Genomic DNA, 16,111 nt, shown 5'->3' with positions numbered 1-16,111 from the left:
TCGTTTGAATGGTTTCGTGAAGCCTATTTGGGCGTTGTTCAGCGGGCCAAATTAAAAGCTTTGGCGGGCTGGATGTGGCCCGCGGGCCGCCAGCTGAGTACAGCTGTAAAAGGCTATCAGGAGCTAGCAGGTACACAACAGCTAAGCACACAAGCTAGACATATGTAATACGTGTCCTTAATTGAACAATATTGCAGTCTAAAACACACCATTCTTAAATATAACAATTACCACTCCACTTTAACTTAAAGACAGCATTTCTCACAGTTGACAATTCAAAGGTTAATGTTTTCCATAGCTCCCATTGATCTATTAATTATTTCCACTTGATCAAGCCTTTTCTAACATCCCACACTACAAAATAACAAAAGTATGTTTGATCTGTCCTCATATTGTATCGGCTCAATATCTGTATTGTGTCGGGAGTGAAAAAGTTGGATTGGTTCATTTTAGAAACACAAGTATTATAAACACCCTTAATATGATACAATTCAGCAGCACATAACTGCAAACAACCACTACATACAAGTCTTCCCAGAGATTCTGTTGCATACTCACCTCTCTGTAATGTCGCATGAACATCTTCCTTCTAACAACTTCCACCACCGCCAAGCAGTACATCTGGGGCACAGTGCTGAGGGCTTCCACCACCCGCACCCTTTCCATGAGTTCCGTGAGGAGCCGAAACAGAGCCTGGAGCTTCTCGCCATCCTGGTCTGCGTGAAGCATCACGTAGCAGCACCATCTAAGAAGAAGATCAAGGCAACAGTCATTAAAAAGGTAGAATATTACAAAGCAGTCGATCAGAGCCCGGGTTTGGGTTACTTGAGTCGGACTTGGAGGTTGTTTGCTAGTTCTTGTTTGGCGGTGGTGCACTTCTTTTTGATGTCCAGCAACTTTCGGTGGTTGTTAAGCATGATCATCAACTGGTTTGTGTGACTCAGACACAAGTCGGGCAGAACAGATGTATCCTTCAGGTTTTCAGCACGCTTTTGATTTGCTAAAAATCCCTGTCAGAAACACATATAAACATCAGTGGGGACAATTGGATTGAGGTTCATCCATCTATTGAATGTTTAAAGTTTCATTGTATTTGGATTTGATTTTACGGGAGCTGGAATTAAACTGGCCTGGTAGGCTCTAACCTGATAGTGATCACCACAGTAGTTATCACCAACTCTGCATACCTGAGCAAGTTCTTTTTGTTCGTTGACCAGCTTCTTGCAGCTGGCAATCATCTGGTCGAGCGCGTACAGCCTGTCCTCCAGCCCTTTGATGGCTTTCATGTTTTGATTATCCAGTTTGGCAATTGTGTCACGACTGTCTCCCAGGAAAGGTTGAATGATCCGAGGATCGAGCTGTGGGGAAAACATTTATTTCATGAGTTTTATCCACTAACAACAACTTAAATAAAGAAATACTCTCACCCTATTGATGGAATCGAAGCATTTCCTGACAACAGACTCCACGTCGTTGGGGCGATCCTGCACATTGATCCAGTCTAAAAGTGTGACATTGAAGTGGCCTGCAGTACATTCGTCCAGAAGGGCAGCTCTCAGCCCACAGCTGTCCATCAATGGATTTCTGTCCTGGTTACCAGCCCCTCCGTGCGTCTCCGACGCGGTGGAACCTGGTACCTTGCGAGCTCTCTGAGCATCTGTGGCACACAGCACGGAGTCTGTAGATTTTTCTTCTTCGGTCTCAATCAAATCTTTATCTGAAGTGGATGCAGACTTCTTTAAGTTCTCTCTGTGACTTTGTCTTGTTAAGCATTCCAGCAGGGGTATCCTGGCCATCACAGAGACTGCTGTGCCCAGCCTACAATAAGTCACAAACAATACCACTATCTTAACATAAAACACTTAGTATCCTCCGTACATGACTACGTCAACACTTACCTAGTCAGTTTGAACTTAATTTCTTCCAAGTCGTGCTGATACGAGGCGTACGCAGAGTCAAATTTCATAAGAAGCTTTTGATAGGACATGGAGCAGTCGTCTAGGTTTGCCATAATGGCAGCCCAGCCTTGGTGCTGGAGGTGTTCATCATGAACCAAACGTTCACAGAACGAGCTAAGTTTGTTGGCAACTTCAAACATTTCCTGCACACATGAAATGGACACAACAACATTGGTTATTTGGACAAGAGTTGAACGATGCAGCTTATATTCAAAGTTGATTCAAAGCTACCACAATGTATCCTTCAGGACAACATAGGTTTATGATGTTAATTTACCCAAAAAATTAATTTGTTGAACAATTGCACTCCCTAGTAAGTCCAAATATCATAAATTACCAGAGCAAGTTGTGTTCGAGAGGCAACGGTGTGAAAGACGGCTGGCATCAGAAGCGACTCTTCCACCTTCACCTGAATCTCACTCTCAATGGAGAAGGTGGTTTTGGGGATGGTGGGATCCCGGTCAGACAAAATCATCTCTTTGTTGAACAGGAATATGGGGTTTGTTTCCTAGAGAGACACATGAATAATCATTATAAAAATTAAATATCTATTTAAAAGTCTATTCTCTGTCCTGGCTGCTCAGTACAATGAACCAGCAATCAAGTCAATATTGATATGGCTTGTAACACCCCCAAGTCAGTTGTGATTACTTGCAATGTGAAGAGCTTTGTCTCCTAGACCCAATCAGCAACTATTAAAGTTAATGGTGTGTATACAATACATTTATGTGCTTGACTTAGGTTTGCACTGGAATGACAGTGAATGTTAAAATGTGACTTACAGGCCCCTTATTGGAGCCTGTTTATGAACACCAAACGTGAAAAAAATTATCTTGACAGCTAAATTGTTGGCTCCAATTTTGAGAAAAGAGGTGCTAAAACGGTCGCAATTTATATTCTTGGTTTTCATGTCGTGAAAAATAAAAATCTACTTCCTCATGGACACGATACCGCCTCTGATTAAATCTTAGCAAGATGGGCCCACCCAGTGTATACGGCTACCACCTCACAGAGGACAGCACTGTCATAAAAAAAAAAAAAAAGCCTGTAGCCCTGCTAATAATCTGTCAGTCAGACAAGTAATTAAGCTCTAAATTTGACGTATTAACTTCTTCTCTAGTAGCAAAGCTAACCTAACATGATGTATCATGTTAGTACCGTAGCTCAAAAGCTATGTTGCTAACGTTTGTGTCTTTCTGTCTCACTCTTTAATCATACATTGTTATATATGATACATGGCATATAGTACTTTGGACAAGTACCTAGAGACTGATACTTTATATGTAAAAAGCGCACAACAGCGCTTCGTGGAGACACACGCATTGATAAACGCGGCTCAGTAACATTAAAGATACAGACACCAAACACGTAGTTACCTTGGTTAGCTTGGTTAAAGCCCTTTAAACGGTCTAAATTCCAGCATCAAGGCTAGATTTTGTCCAACACACTTCAATACCTATTGTATCTCTGGGACTTACTCGTATAATACTAAGATATAGAGTTGTCACCAATGTTCCACCTACTTTTTCGTTTGTCTGAGCAAACGCACAAACTCTCGGAGCATTCCATGGACCACATGTGAGCAACATCAGACATACACACTTTGACCACACCTGTCCATAAGCTGACTTCATAACCACTTAAAGGGGCAATTCGCAATATTTACACAGATGCCAAGAGGGCGCTAACTTTCCAATGTATTTTGACTATTTCATCCCGCCCTCTTTTAGTTTATGAGACGTAATGATGTAACCACGTACGTACGTTAACTCGTGCACTCGCATTAGCTTTGGGTGTTATTAGTTCATGATAATGATTTGGCTAGTTAGTGTTAGCTATCATTGAATGTATATTCTATCATAACAACATGATTGCAAATTGATGTTGCTTCTCTTGGACTACTTTTTTATTTGTTCTTATGGTCCGTGTGCGTACATGTCGACGGGACAGGGTTATATAAACTTGGTAATTGTGAAAAATATAGACATTTTTTAAACAATAATCTTATGTTAAACCACTAATGGTAACATACACTGGCAGGTGGTGTTTTTGTTATATTTCTTTGCTTTCAAAAATTCAACTGAGAGCGAATTGCAAACAGCACCTTTAAATGTCTTATTAAAAGAATCAAAATACAGCAGTCATTTCCATCAGAATAATTTTTAATATAAAGAGATGTGGCACACTTACAATAAAAACAATGAAAATCTTATTTTTCATTATCTATATATATATATATATATATATATATATATATATATATATATATATATATGGATGGCGGTCCTGCTAATGAAGTGTTTGAGACGTATACCTTCAGAGATCAAATTTAGTTCACCTTTAAACTTAAACATTAACATGTTGAACAATGAGATGTGTTCTGTAGCACAAGCATCATTACACACTATTTACTAGCATTTGAGAAAGTTATTAAGAGCAAAAATTAAAACATATATTAACATTCTTGAAAAAATTACACTAGAATAACCACTGATCAGATAGAGCAGTGTGAATGTTTCACCATAAGATTGATCATCATTTACCGCTTGTAACTCTGCTGCACTATTAGCTATAAGTTAACCTTCAAAACAGTGACATGCATAACGCACCATTAGTGACATTATACGGCTGAGTGTCAGTCTTTTTATACTGTAACAGCTTTGCAGTTACAGTTTACGTCTGGTATTGGATTTGTCCGACTATTCGTGTGGCCATGAACGCACCACTATGGTGTGTGTTTGCCAAGTGAAAGAAAGAGAGCAGCTACTTTTGATATGGCAGATTTTTTTGGGCATGATTACAACAGAAGGTGAACAGCTTTGAAGGATAGTAGTTTTGTTTCTGAAGTTTTAATGTCGTCACGGTAGACAATGACCAGTTTTGCTCAATAAAGTGATTGTTAATGTAAAGCACCTTGTCCTCCTTAAAACGTCTCGGCAGAATCTAAAATATTTACCAAAAAGTGTTCATAAGTGTTTTATCTGTTGTGACCGTTGCAATATTTCACTCACAAAGTTGCATTGAAAAATGTATTGTTTAGGCTGGATTATGTACTGTATAGGTTTGCCGTGCACGGAGGACCCGTAAGCAGTGTGCAATTGCGCAGGCGTGCACCTTAGAGAGAACATTAGTTGTCAGGATACCAGAATTTCAATAGGCGATATGGATACCTGTGGATTTCCATTATTTTCTATACTTGTTATATGCTATGATTAAAATTTAAAAACTGGCCCTATGTACTTTTAAATTCCCTACTATCTGGAAAAATGTTTGATCTGTCAAGTATTTAAGATAACTGTGCTTCTACATTAAAATTATTTAACTTCTTATGGGAAAACTGTTCCTAAATTCAACCTTAGTTGTACAGTATACCAGTATTAGTATAGTACCGCGATACTAAAGAATCATATTCGGTACTATACTGCCTCTGAAAAGAACCGGTCCACTGCGTCCACGTCGTTGTCACGTCGTGTCATTGCTGGTTTACGAGCAGACGAGCATGCTTGGCAGCGAACAATCACAGAGTACTGACAGGCAGACAATGTGTGTAGACAGAAAAGGGAAAATGGACGAAATTTGGCTTAAAAACTAACGATAAAGGTGAATAAAGATGTAGCTAACACTGAAACACCCACCGGAAGAGGTGTTTTAAGACAGGCTAGCAAGCTAGCGGCTAATGTCCTGCCCCAGTCGGCAGTCTTTTAGCTACTTCTAAATCACTAATCCTCGCCTCCACGGCAACAAAAAAAGTAAGTTTCTAACAAGTATCATCCTTGCAGGATGAGAAATCGCTAAACATTCTTCACTGCACACCATAGCTCACTGACTTCACAATGTAAACAAAAGCCATGGGTGGATCCACACCTAACATCCACTGTAATGATACCAACTACAGGAGCGTATATCGAGTTCATACCACTATGATTACGTCGATATTTTTTGGCATCGCAACATCTTCTTTCGTGTTATTTTTAATTCATATTATGTTTATAAACTCAGGAACTATGTTGCTAGACACATGAGGACTTTGAATATAACATTTTAACAGAAGTGTAGATAGAACATGTTAAAAGAGAAAGTAAGCACATCCATCCACATTCTACCACTTATTCCCTTTTGGGGTCGCGGGGGGCGCTGGCGCCTATCTCAGCTACAATCGGGCGGAAGGCGCGGTACACCCTGGACAAGTCTCCACCTCATCACAGGGCCAACAAGGATAGACAGACAACATTCACACTCACATTCACACTCTAGGGACAATTTAGTGTTGCCAATCAACCTATCCCCAGGTGCATGTCTTTGGGAGTGGGAGGAAGCCGGAGTACCCGGAGGGATCCCACGCATTCACGGGGAGAACATGCAAACTCCACACAGAAAGATCCCGAGCCTGGATTTGAACCCAGGACTGCAGGAACTTCGTATTGTGAGGCAGACGCACTAACCTCTCTGCCACCATGAAGCCAAAAGTAAGCAGATATTAACAGTAAATGAACAAGTAGATTAATGATTAATTTTCTACCACTTGTCCTTAATAATGTTGACAAAATACAGGAGGGAAAATGACACAATATGTTACTGCATATATCAGCAGACTAAATCAGGAGCCTTTGTTTGCTTACTTACTAGTAAAAGACAAGTTGTCTTGTATGTTCACTTATTTAAGGACAAACTTGCAGTAAGAAAGACGTGTATGATGTACCGTAAGATTTTTTGTTACAATAAAGCCTATCCATCCATTCATTTTCTACCGTTTGTCCCTTTTGGGGTCGAGGGGGTGCTGGAGCCTATCTCAGCTGCATTCGGCCGGGAGGCGGTGTACACCCTGGACAAGTTGCCACCTGATCGCAGGGCCAACGCAGATAAACAGCCAATTGTGCAAATTTGTGTGGTCCCCTTTATTTAGAAATGTATCGAAAAATATCAAAATAATTTTGTTACCGGTACTAAAATATTGGTATCGGGACAACACTACCTTAGAGGTGTAACATTATAACATACCACAACATACTTTTCAAATGGCCGACATTAAAACAAAAGTACTTACAGTGCCAGCACTGTAGCTGCAGACCCGCCTCTCCGCAGCCATACATTCCCCTCCATTGACAACAAGGACTTGATGTTGAATGGCAATCTTATACTTTGCTTGGATGGCATGTTTCAGCTCCACGACACTAAAACAAAAGGAGACATGTTATATCTTACATTATGCAATATGTCCAAACAGACAGAGAGGACCAAAGGGTTGCTCTGGTTGTTTGCAAATTGGGCTCTCTCTTACGTTTGGACAGCGAGATCAGTGTCGAATGTCAGCGTGCTGCCATTGTTAACCTGGAACACATACAACTTCATGTTGCCACTGTCCTCCGACCGTCTTGCTCATTTAGTCTTTCAAGGCCACGCTGCAGAAAAGCAAACACACACCAACATGAAACACAACTGCCAAACCACAACATTCTACAGTTTGAACCTTTGATCCTTACATACAGACAGTCACATACAGATAGACGGAGGAAATATTGAAAGGATAAAAGAAAACACATTTTTAGGTGTAAAAATACATGATAAAATGAATTGAAAATCTCATGTAAAACATGTACAACACAAAGTAGCAAGAAAAACATTGATAATGAATAAAGCAAAACATTTATTAAATCACAATTATTGACATTCAAGTATTTGGTGCATTTGCAAACAGCTAAAATTATGTACAAAGCAAACTATAACCTGCTACCCAAGAATGTACAACAGTTCTTCTCAACAAAAGAGGAGAAATATAACCTTAGAGGTATATCTCATTTAAAACACTTGTATGCTCGTACAGCACTTAAAACCTTTAGTATATCAGTATGTGGAATTAAATTATGGAAGGGATAAACCAAAGAAATCATTCAAAGCACCAATATGATTCGTTTTAAGAGACGGTTCAAACTACAAGTGTTTCCAAAGTAGGCAAGTAAATATTATTTATAAAGCGCTCTTCACAGATAAAATCACAAAGCATTGTACAAAACATAGGTGAAGTAAAACAACAATTCAATTAAACAGCAGGGGCAACAACATAAAAAGGATACAAAGTGGATTAACAATGATAGATAAAAGGTGCATTAACTAAAAGCTTTACTAAAAAGGGAAGTTTTCAAATGTTTCTTAAAAGTTTCAACACAGTCAAGATCACAGAGGACAGGTGCAAATTGTTCCAAAATATAGCCTTGAATGCCAGGTTTCCACAGGATTTAAAACGAGTTTTGGGGATCTTCAGAAGACCCTGGCCGGAGGCTTACTTACTTACTTACTAACAAAGTACACAAAACAAGAATTATGATGAACATCTTGAACCCTTTTTTCCACTTCTTTTCAATGGAGACAAAGATTATTTGTGTATATAATATTTATATGCTTACTATGGTAATTTATTTATTTAGTATAAATATGTTCACTGCTCTTGTTACAGAGAACAAGTATATGGGATACAATTGCTATGGTATGAAAAGGGGTAGGATTAAATAAGCTCTTATTCTTTCTACTCCTTTTCGGACATGCTGTAATGAAACAACTGGAAGTGTTACATTGTATCTTTTTTGCATGTTCCAAATAAACAAACTAGGGCTGGGCGATATATCGATATACGCGATATATCGCGGGTTTGTCTCTGTGGGGATATAGAAAATGACTATATTGTGATATTCGAGTATACGTTCTCACGCAGTTGTTTTTAGCTGCGGGCATTAGACTACAGGCTCTTCCCACTCCTTCTTGTGTCTTCTTCTTACAGAGTCTAAGCGCACCTTCTTACACATATCACATACTGTCACGTCATACGTTACATACGTATACGGCCTCGCAGGGCAGAAAGGTAGCAGCATGGGTAACCTTAGCTGTGATGCTAGTGGAGCATCTCCAGTCGGTGCCACACGCCCACACATCAAAATACCGAGGCAAACATTTCCAGATCAACACCGTATGAAAAAAATAGACTACAACACAAGAAGATAATGTCTGCAGTAAACTACTGTTTAATAAATACAGTTTTGGTCAATTGACTTAGTTGTGATTTCCTTCTCTGCATGAAAGTTTAAAATGAGCATATATTAATGCAGTATGAACAAGAATGTTTTAATGTAGTACTCTGGAATGCCCTCCCAGTAACAGTTTGAGATGCTACTTCAGCAGAAGTATTTAAGTCTCATCTTAAAACTTATTTGTATACTCTAGCCTTTAAAAACACCCCTTTTTTAGACCAGTTGATCTGCCGTTTCTTTTCTTTCTCTCCTATGTCCCCCCCTCCCTTGTGGGTCCGGTCTGGTGGCCATGGATGAAGTACTGGCTGTCCAGAGTCGGGACCCAGAATGGACCGCTCGCCTGTGTATCGGTTGGGAACATCTCTGGGCTGCTTATCCGCCTCCGCTTTGGATGGTTTCCTGCTGGCTCATCCTTGGATGGGACACTCGCTACTATATTGGATCCACTTTGGACTTGATTTTCACGGTTACGTTAGATCCACTATGGATTGGACTTTCATAATATCATGTTAGATCTGCTCGACATCCATTGCTTTCGGTCACCTGGGGGGGAGGGGTTGCCCACATATGCAGTTCCACCCCAAGGTTTCTCATAGTCATCATTGTCGACGTCCAAATGGGGTGAGTTTTTCCTTGCCCTTATGTGGGCCCTGCCGAGGATGTCATTGTTGTTTGTGCAGCCCTTAGAGCAGTGGTTCTTAACATTGTTGGTGGTATCGAACCCCACCAGTTTCATATACGCATTCACCGAACCCTTCTTTAGTGAAAAATAAAAAAAATTCAAATTCACGACAGAGTAGTAGGTTTTTGGTAACACTTTATTATGGGGAACATATTCTAAGTAACAAAGACTTAATTTAGAGTTATTTGGACACTAGGGGAACATCTTCTAAGTAATAAAGACTTAATTTAGAGTTATTTGGTTAGGGTCAGGGTTGGAGGGTTAAGGTTTTTATAAGGCCATACCGAATAAGGCATTAATAAGTACTTAATAATGACTAGTTAAGAGCCAATATGTTACTAATTTGCATGTTAATAAGCAACTAATTAATGGTGAATATGTGCTCCCCATACTAAAGTGTTACTGTTGTAAGCATTTCACTAATGTCGCGCACTTTGCAAATTATACGTCATTTCCATTGTGCGCAAGCAATTTGCATATCGCGAGACAAGATTTAAGACGAGATTTTGTTGATGGTTTAGTCAGTAACCCTACATTATTATATTTTATAAATAGTAAACCAAGTTGTGGTAGTAGTTTAGTCAGTAGTTTAGTCGTGGATGTACACTGTATAGTGGTTAGGGTTAGGGTTGGACTGATTTGAGGGCAATACTCAATTATATTGTCCCGACTACAAATTAATAGATTTACATAAGTATTTAATAAATTATTTTGACACCAAAAACATGTATTTGCGCTCATTGATTTGCAAAATGTGCACCACACATTATTCACATATATAGCTAGAAGCAATTTGCAAAAAGATTGCGCATTATACAAATTTGCAAAATGCGGTTGCGCATTTTGCAAATTACTCACATTGGTATTGTGCCTACAATAGAGATGCGCGGTTTGCAGTCTCATCCGGGGAGTCCGCGGATGAACCGCGGGTCGGGCGGGTGACATGACGAAAAAATAGATTTTAATTAGATTCGGGCAGGTGGCGGTTGAATCATGTGGAAATAATTGATATACATAGCTAAGGGATCGGTAGCTTTTACCATTCAAAGAGCCATTTAGGACCCGTGTCACAGAGCGAAGAAGACAATAGGACAAACATTCTCTAGAAGGACTTCCGGCAGTCACCCAGTCAATAAATATCAATCAATCAATGTTTACTTATATAGCCCTAAATCACTAGTATCTCAAAGGGCTGCACAAACCACTACGACATCCTCGGTAGGCCCACATAAGGGCAAGGAAAACTCACACCCAGTGGGACGTCGGTGACAATGATGACTATGAGAACCTTGGAGAGGAGGAAAGCAATGGATGTCGAGCGGGTCTAACATGATACTGTGAAAGTTCAATCCATAATGGATCCAACACAGTGGCGAGAGTCCAGTCCAAAGCGGATCCAACACAGCAGCGAGAGTCCCGTTCACAGCGGAGCCAGCAGGAAAACATCCCAAGCGGAGGCGGATCAGCAGCGCAGAGATGTCCCCAGCCGATACACAGGCGAGCAGTACATGGCCACTGGATCGGACCGGACCCCCTCCACAAGGGAGAGTGGTACATAGGAGAAAAAGAAAAGAAACGGCAGATCAACTGGTCTAAAAAGGGAGTCTATTTAAAGGCTAGAGTAAACAAATGAGTTTTAAGGTGAGACTTAAATGCTTCTACTGAGGTGGCATCTCGAACTTTTACCGGGAGGGCATTCCAGAGTACTGGAGCCCGAAATGAAAACGCTCTATAGCCCACAGACTTTTTTTGGGCTTTGGGAATCACTAATAAGCCGGAGTCCTTTGAACGCAGATTTCTTGCCGGGACATATGGTACAATACAATCGGCAAGATAGGATGGAGCTAGACCGTGTAGTATTTTATACGTAAGTAGTAAAACCTTAAAGTCACATCTTAAGTGCACAGGAAGCCAGTGCAGGTGAGCCAGTACAGGCGTAATGTGATCAAACTTTCTTGTTCTTGTCAAAAGTCTAGCAGCCGCATTTTGTACCAACTGTAATCTTTTAATGCTAGACATGGGGAGACCCGAAAATAATACGTTACAGTAATCGAGACGAGACGTAACAAACGCATGGATAATGATCTCAGCGTCTTTAGTGGACAGAATGGAGCGAATTTTAGCGATATTACGGAGATGAAAGAAGGCCGTTTTAGTAACGCTTTTAATGTGTGACTCAAAGGAGAGAGTTGGGTCGAAGATAACACCCAGATTCTTTACCGTGTCGCCTTGTTTAATTGTTTGGTTGTCAAATGTTAGAGTTGTATCATTAAATAGAGGTCGGTGTCTAGCAGGACCGATAATCAGCATTTCCGTTTTTTTGGCGTTGAGTTGCAAAAAGTTAGCGGACATCCATTGTTTAATTTCATTAAGACACGCCTCCAGCTGACTACAATCCGGCGTGTTGGTCAGCTTTAGGGGCATGTAGAGTTGGGTGTCATCAGCATAACAGTGAAAGCTAACACCGTATTTGCGTATGATGTCACCTAGCGGCAGCATGTAGATGCTGAAGAGTGCAGGGCCAAATATTAGGGCGTACTATGAAACCATTGGCTTTGTCACCTTCTACAAAATGTACAATTTACTTGCAAGTCCAGCAACATGTGTGTGGTTTCCACTAACACACGCACACGACTGCAAGGCATACTGGGTGACACAGAGTACACTAATGGTTGTGATATAAACAAATGTAACACTCTTAGTAATATGCGCCACGCTGTGGAGCCACACCAAACAAGAATGACAAACACATTTCGGGAGAACATCCTCCCAGTAACACAACATAAAATGCAACACAACAAATACCCAGAATCCTTTGCATCAATGACAATTCCTGACTATTTTATACACCCCACTAGCAGCAAAACCCCCTCCTCCTCCCCGTGCGTCGGTAAAGTGGGCGGGGTTGGGGGCACGGGGGTGTAAAATATATTCAGGAAGTGTCACTAATACAAAGGATTCTGGGTATTTGTTGTGTTGCGTTTATGTTGTGTTACTGACTGGATGTTCTCCCAATATGTGTTTGTCATTCTTGTTTGGTGTGGCTTCACAGCGTGGCCCATATTAGTAAGAGTGTTAAAATTGTTTATTTCACAACCATCAGTGTACTCTGTATCACCCAGTATGCCTTTCAATCTTGTACGTGTGAATGCGGAAGCTGCATACAACATGTTGCTGGACTAACAATGGGTTTGTACATGTTGTTGGAGGTGTCGAAAGCAATGGCTTTACAGCACGCACTTATTCTTGTCATCAGGATGAACACCATTGGATATTCGCGAGAACGTTAGCGGATCCCATTGTCGTCTATACTCTGTGTAACGGGTTTAAATAGCTCTTTGAGTGGTAAAGGTGGCCGACCTCTGATGTATAACATCGGGCGGGTGGCGGGCGGTTGCGGTTCTGATAAAATATTGGTTCGGGTGGACGGCGGGTGGATGACGACTTTGGTGATGCGGTTGCGGATGATATAATTGCCTATCCGCGCATCACTAGCCTACAACATTACTATGTTTTTATTTCATGGTGCACAAAATGAACTGTGCATAAACATCACCTTGTTTAAACAACAAAACCAACACAGTGCATAAACTCATAATAAATAACACACCTGCAAATCAATCAGCTGATAGGGAGAAGTTTGTATTCACACGATGAGTCGGGTGTGTTTTTACCCCCGCCGAACCCCAAGGGTTCGATCGAACCCAGGTTAAGAAGCACTGCCTTAGAGGCACTTGTGATTTAGGGCTATATAAATAAACATTGATTGATTGATTGAATGTTTTAATGTAGACACATAGAATCATCATACTGTTGTGATTATATGTATCAAGTGTTAATTCAAAATATCGAGATATATATTGTGTATCGCGACATGGCCTCAAAATATCGAGATATTAAAAAAAGGCCATAACGCCCAGCCCTAAAACAAACTGAACTGAAACTTGTCGGATTTGGAAAACTACAGAAAACATAAGAGTGTGGAAACAAATGTATTGACTTAGTTAACTGCCAACTACTTCATTCAACTGCCAGGAGTACAGCTGGCTTGCAAGCAAACTGCAGGTCTCCATTCCAACGCGTTAACCCAAGTATTAAATGCTGTTAAAAAGTTGGGTAAATGGAGACAAAAGGGGAAAACTGAAATCTGCTCGCAAGCCAAGCAGACTGTAATGTTGCCTCGCTAACTGCGCTAAGTAGCCATTAGCCCACACAGCAGTCACGCTAGCCCTGGGACGCTTTCGTCGATTATTTTGGAATGTATTCAGGTTGTCTGACACCAGCGGTCTCTACTTGGGTTAGTTAGGCCGTGATTTGACTTGTGGAAATAATGGCATGTTATCGACGCACTTACCTGACTTTGCCCGCATCTCCCTGTTCTGGCTCTCCGCCTTAGCTAGCTAGCTAAGCTGCATTGGTTTGGCATACATGGAGCTAACTTAGCATCACTAGCTCGACCCGGCTAGCCCTGGATTAATGACAGCCAGAATGATGCATATTAACGACATTGCTACTCGTAAAATAGGTTTAATATCCTCACATCCACCCCCGGGAGAGGTATCAAAAGGAGCCGGATCGGCTCTTGTTTATAGCGAGGGGCTAACTACGCTAACACCCTTTCGGTCTGTTTTGTTGTTGTCATCTCCTGTGGGTGATACGTAAACGATCAGCCGATTGAAGACACGCTTCTATGTATTATATCAGTGGTTCTCAACCTTTTTTTCAGTACACTTTTTTAATTCAAGTACCCCCTAATCAGAGAAAAGCATTTTTGGTTGCAAAAAATAGATAAATAAATACAATACAGCACTATGTCATCAGTTTCTGATTTATTCAATTGTTACAGTGGGGCAAAAAAGTATTTAGTCAGCCACCGATTGTGCAAGTTCTCCCACTTAAAATGATGACAGAGGTCTGTAATTTTCATCATAGGTACACTTCAACTGTGAGAGACAGAATGTGAAAAAAAAACAGGAATTCACATTGTAGGAATTTTAAATAATTTATTTTAAATTATGGTGGAAAATAAGTATTTGGTCAACCATTCAAAGCTCTCACTGACGGAAGGAGGTTTTGGCTCAAAATCTCACGATACATGGCCCCATTCATTCTTTTCTCAACACGGATCAATCGTCCTGTCGCCTTAGCAGAAAAACAGCCCCAAAGCATGATGTTTCCACCCCCATGCTTCACAGTAAGTGTGGTGTTCTTGGGATGCAACTCAGTATTCTTCTTTCTCCAAACACGACAAGTTGAGTTTATACCAAAATTGATACATGGATGATACAGCAGAGGATTGGGGGAATGTCATGTGGTCAGATGAAACCAAAATAGAACTTTTTGGTATAAACTCAACTCGTCATGTTTGGAGGAAGAAGAATACTGAGTTGCATCATAAGAACACCAGACCTACTGTGAAGCATGGGGGTGGAAACATCCTGCGTTGGGGCTGTTTTTCTGCTAAGGGGACAGGACGATTGATCCGTGTTAAGGAAAGAATGAATGGGGCCATGTATCGTGAGATTTTGAGCCAAAACCTCCTTCCATCAGTGAGAGCTTTGAATGGTTGACCAAATACTTATTTTCCACCATAATTTACAAATAAATTCTTTAAAATTCCTACAATGTGGATTCCTTGATTTTTTTTCACATTCTGTCTCTCACAGTTGAAGTGTACCTATGATGAAAATTACAGACCTCTGTCATCATTTTAAGTGGGAGAACTGGCACAATCGGTGGCTGACTAAATACTTTTGTGCCCCACTGTATCAGTGCAAAATATTGCTCATTTGTAGTAGTCTTTCTTGAACTATTTGGAAAAAAAGATATAAAAATAACAAAAAACTTGTTGAAAAATAAACAAGTGATTCAATTATAAATAAAGATTTCTACACATAGAAGTAATCATCAACTTAAAGTGCCCTCTTTGGGGATTGTAATAGAGATCCATCTGCATTCATGAACTTAATTCTAAACATTTCTTCACAAAAAAAAGAAATCTTTAACATCAATATTTATGGATGATGTCCACAAAAAATCGAGCTGTCAACACTGAATATTGCATTGATTTCTTCTCACAGTTTAGGAACTTACATTCATATTTTGTAGAAGAATTATTCAAGAAATATATTTATAAAGGATTTCTGAATTTTTGATATTTTTAGAATATTTTTTAAAAATCTCACATACCCCTTGGCATACCTTCAAGTACCCCAGGGGTACGAATACCCCCATTTGAGAACCACTGTATTATATTATAATTTTTTATTATTTGACTTAGTACATTCACATTTGCGCATTTAACATTCAATCCCGTCAAACTAAAAACAACATATGATAGTAACGTTAGTAAACATAAAAGCATTTAAAAAAAAGTCTACACTATACAAATTATCCCTATTTTTTCATGTCATTTTAACTTACCCTTTTCAAATGCCAGTGGAATACAAATG

General features: G+C 40.1%; 1 protein-coding gene across 2 annotated transcripts in view; it reads right to left on the bottom strand.

The window, feature by feature from the left end:
* rb1cc1 (RB1-inducible coiled-coil 1) overlaps positions 1 to 14,316 on the bottom strand; it is a 30,095-nt gene extending 15,779 nt beyond the window's left edge. For both annotated transcript variants that reach the window (XM_061920476.1, XM_061920477.1), the window contains exons 1-9: positions 14,014 to 14,316; positions 7,237 to 7,357; positions 7,003 to 7,129; positions 2,296 to 2,466; positions 1,899 to 2,101; positions 1,428 to 1,818; positions 1,188 to 1,358; positions 826 to 1,010; positions 559 to 745 (exon numbers count right to left, since the gene is read on the bottom strand). In XM_061920476.1, coding sequence (XP_061776460.1) covers positions 559 to 745; positions 826 to 1,010; positions 1,188 to 1,358; positions 1,428 to 1,818; positions 1,899 to 2,101; positions 2,296 to 2,466; positions 7,003 to 7,129; positions 7,237 to 7,307 — 1,506 coding nt within the window. In that variant the 5' untranslated portion in view covers positions 7,308 to 7,357; positions 14,014 to 14,316. The remainder of the gene's footprint in view (positions 1 to 558; positions 746 to 825; positions 1,011 to 1,187; positions 1,359 to 1,427; positions 1,819 to 1,898; positions 2,102 to 2,295; positions 2,467 to 7,002; positions 7,130 to 7,236; positions 7,358 to 14,013) is intronic.
* Positions 14,317 to 16,111: the final 1,795 nt, after the last annotated feature.

This window comes from Nerophis ophidion, linkage group LG14, assembly GCF_033978795.1.
Source record: "Nerophis ophidion isolate RoL-2023_Sa linkage group LG14, RoL_Noph_v1.0, whole genome shotgun sequence".
Classification (NCBI taxonomy): domain Eukaryota; kingdom Metazoa; phylum Chordata; class Actinopteri; order Syngnathiformes; family Syngnathidae; genus Nerophis; species Nerophis ophidion.
This window is presented reverse-complemented; position numbering and strand designations above follow the sequence as displayed.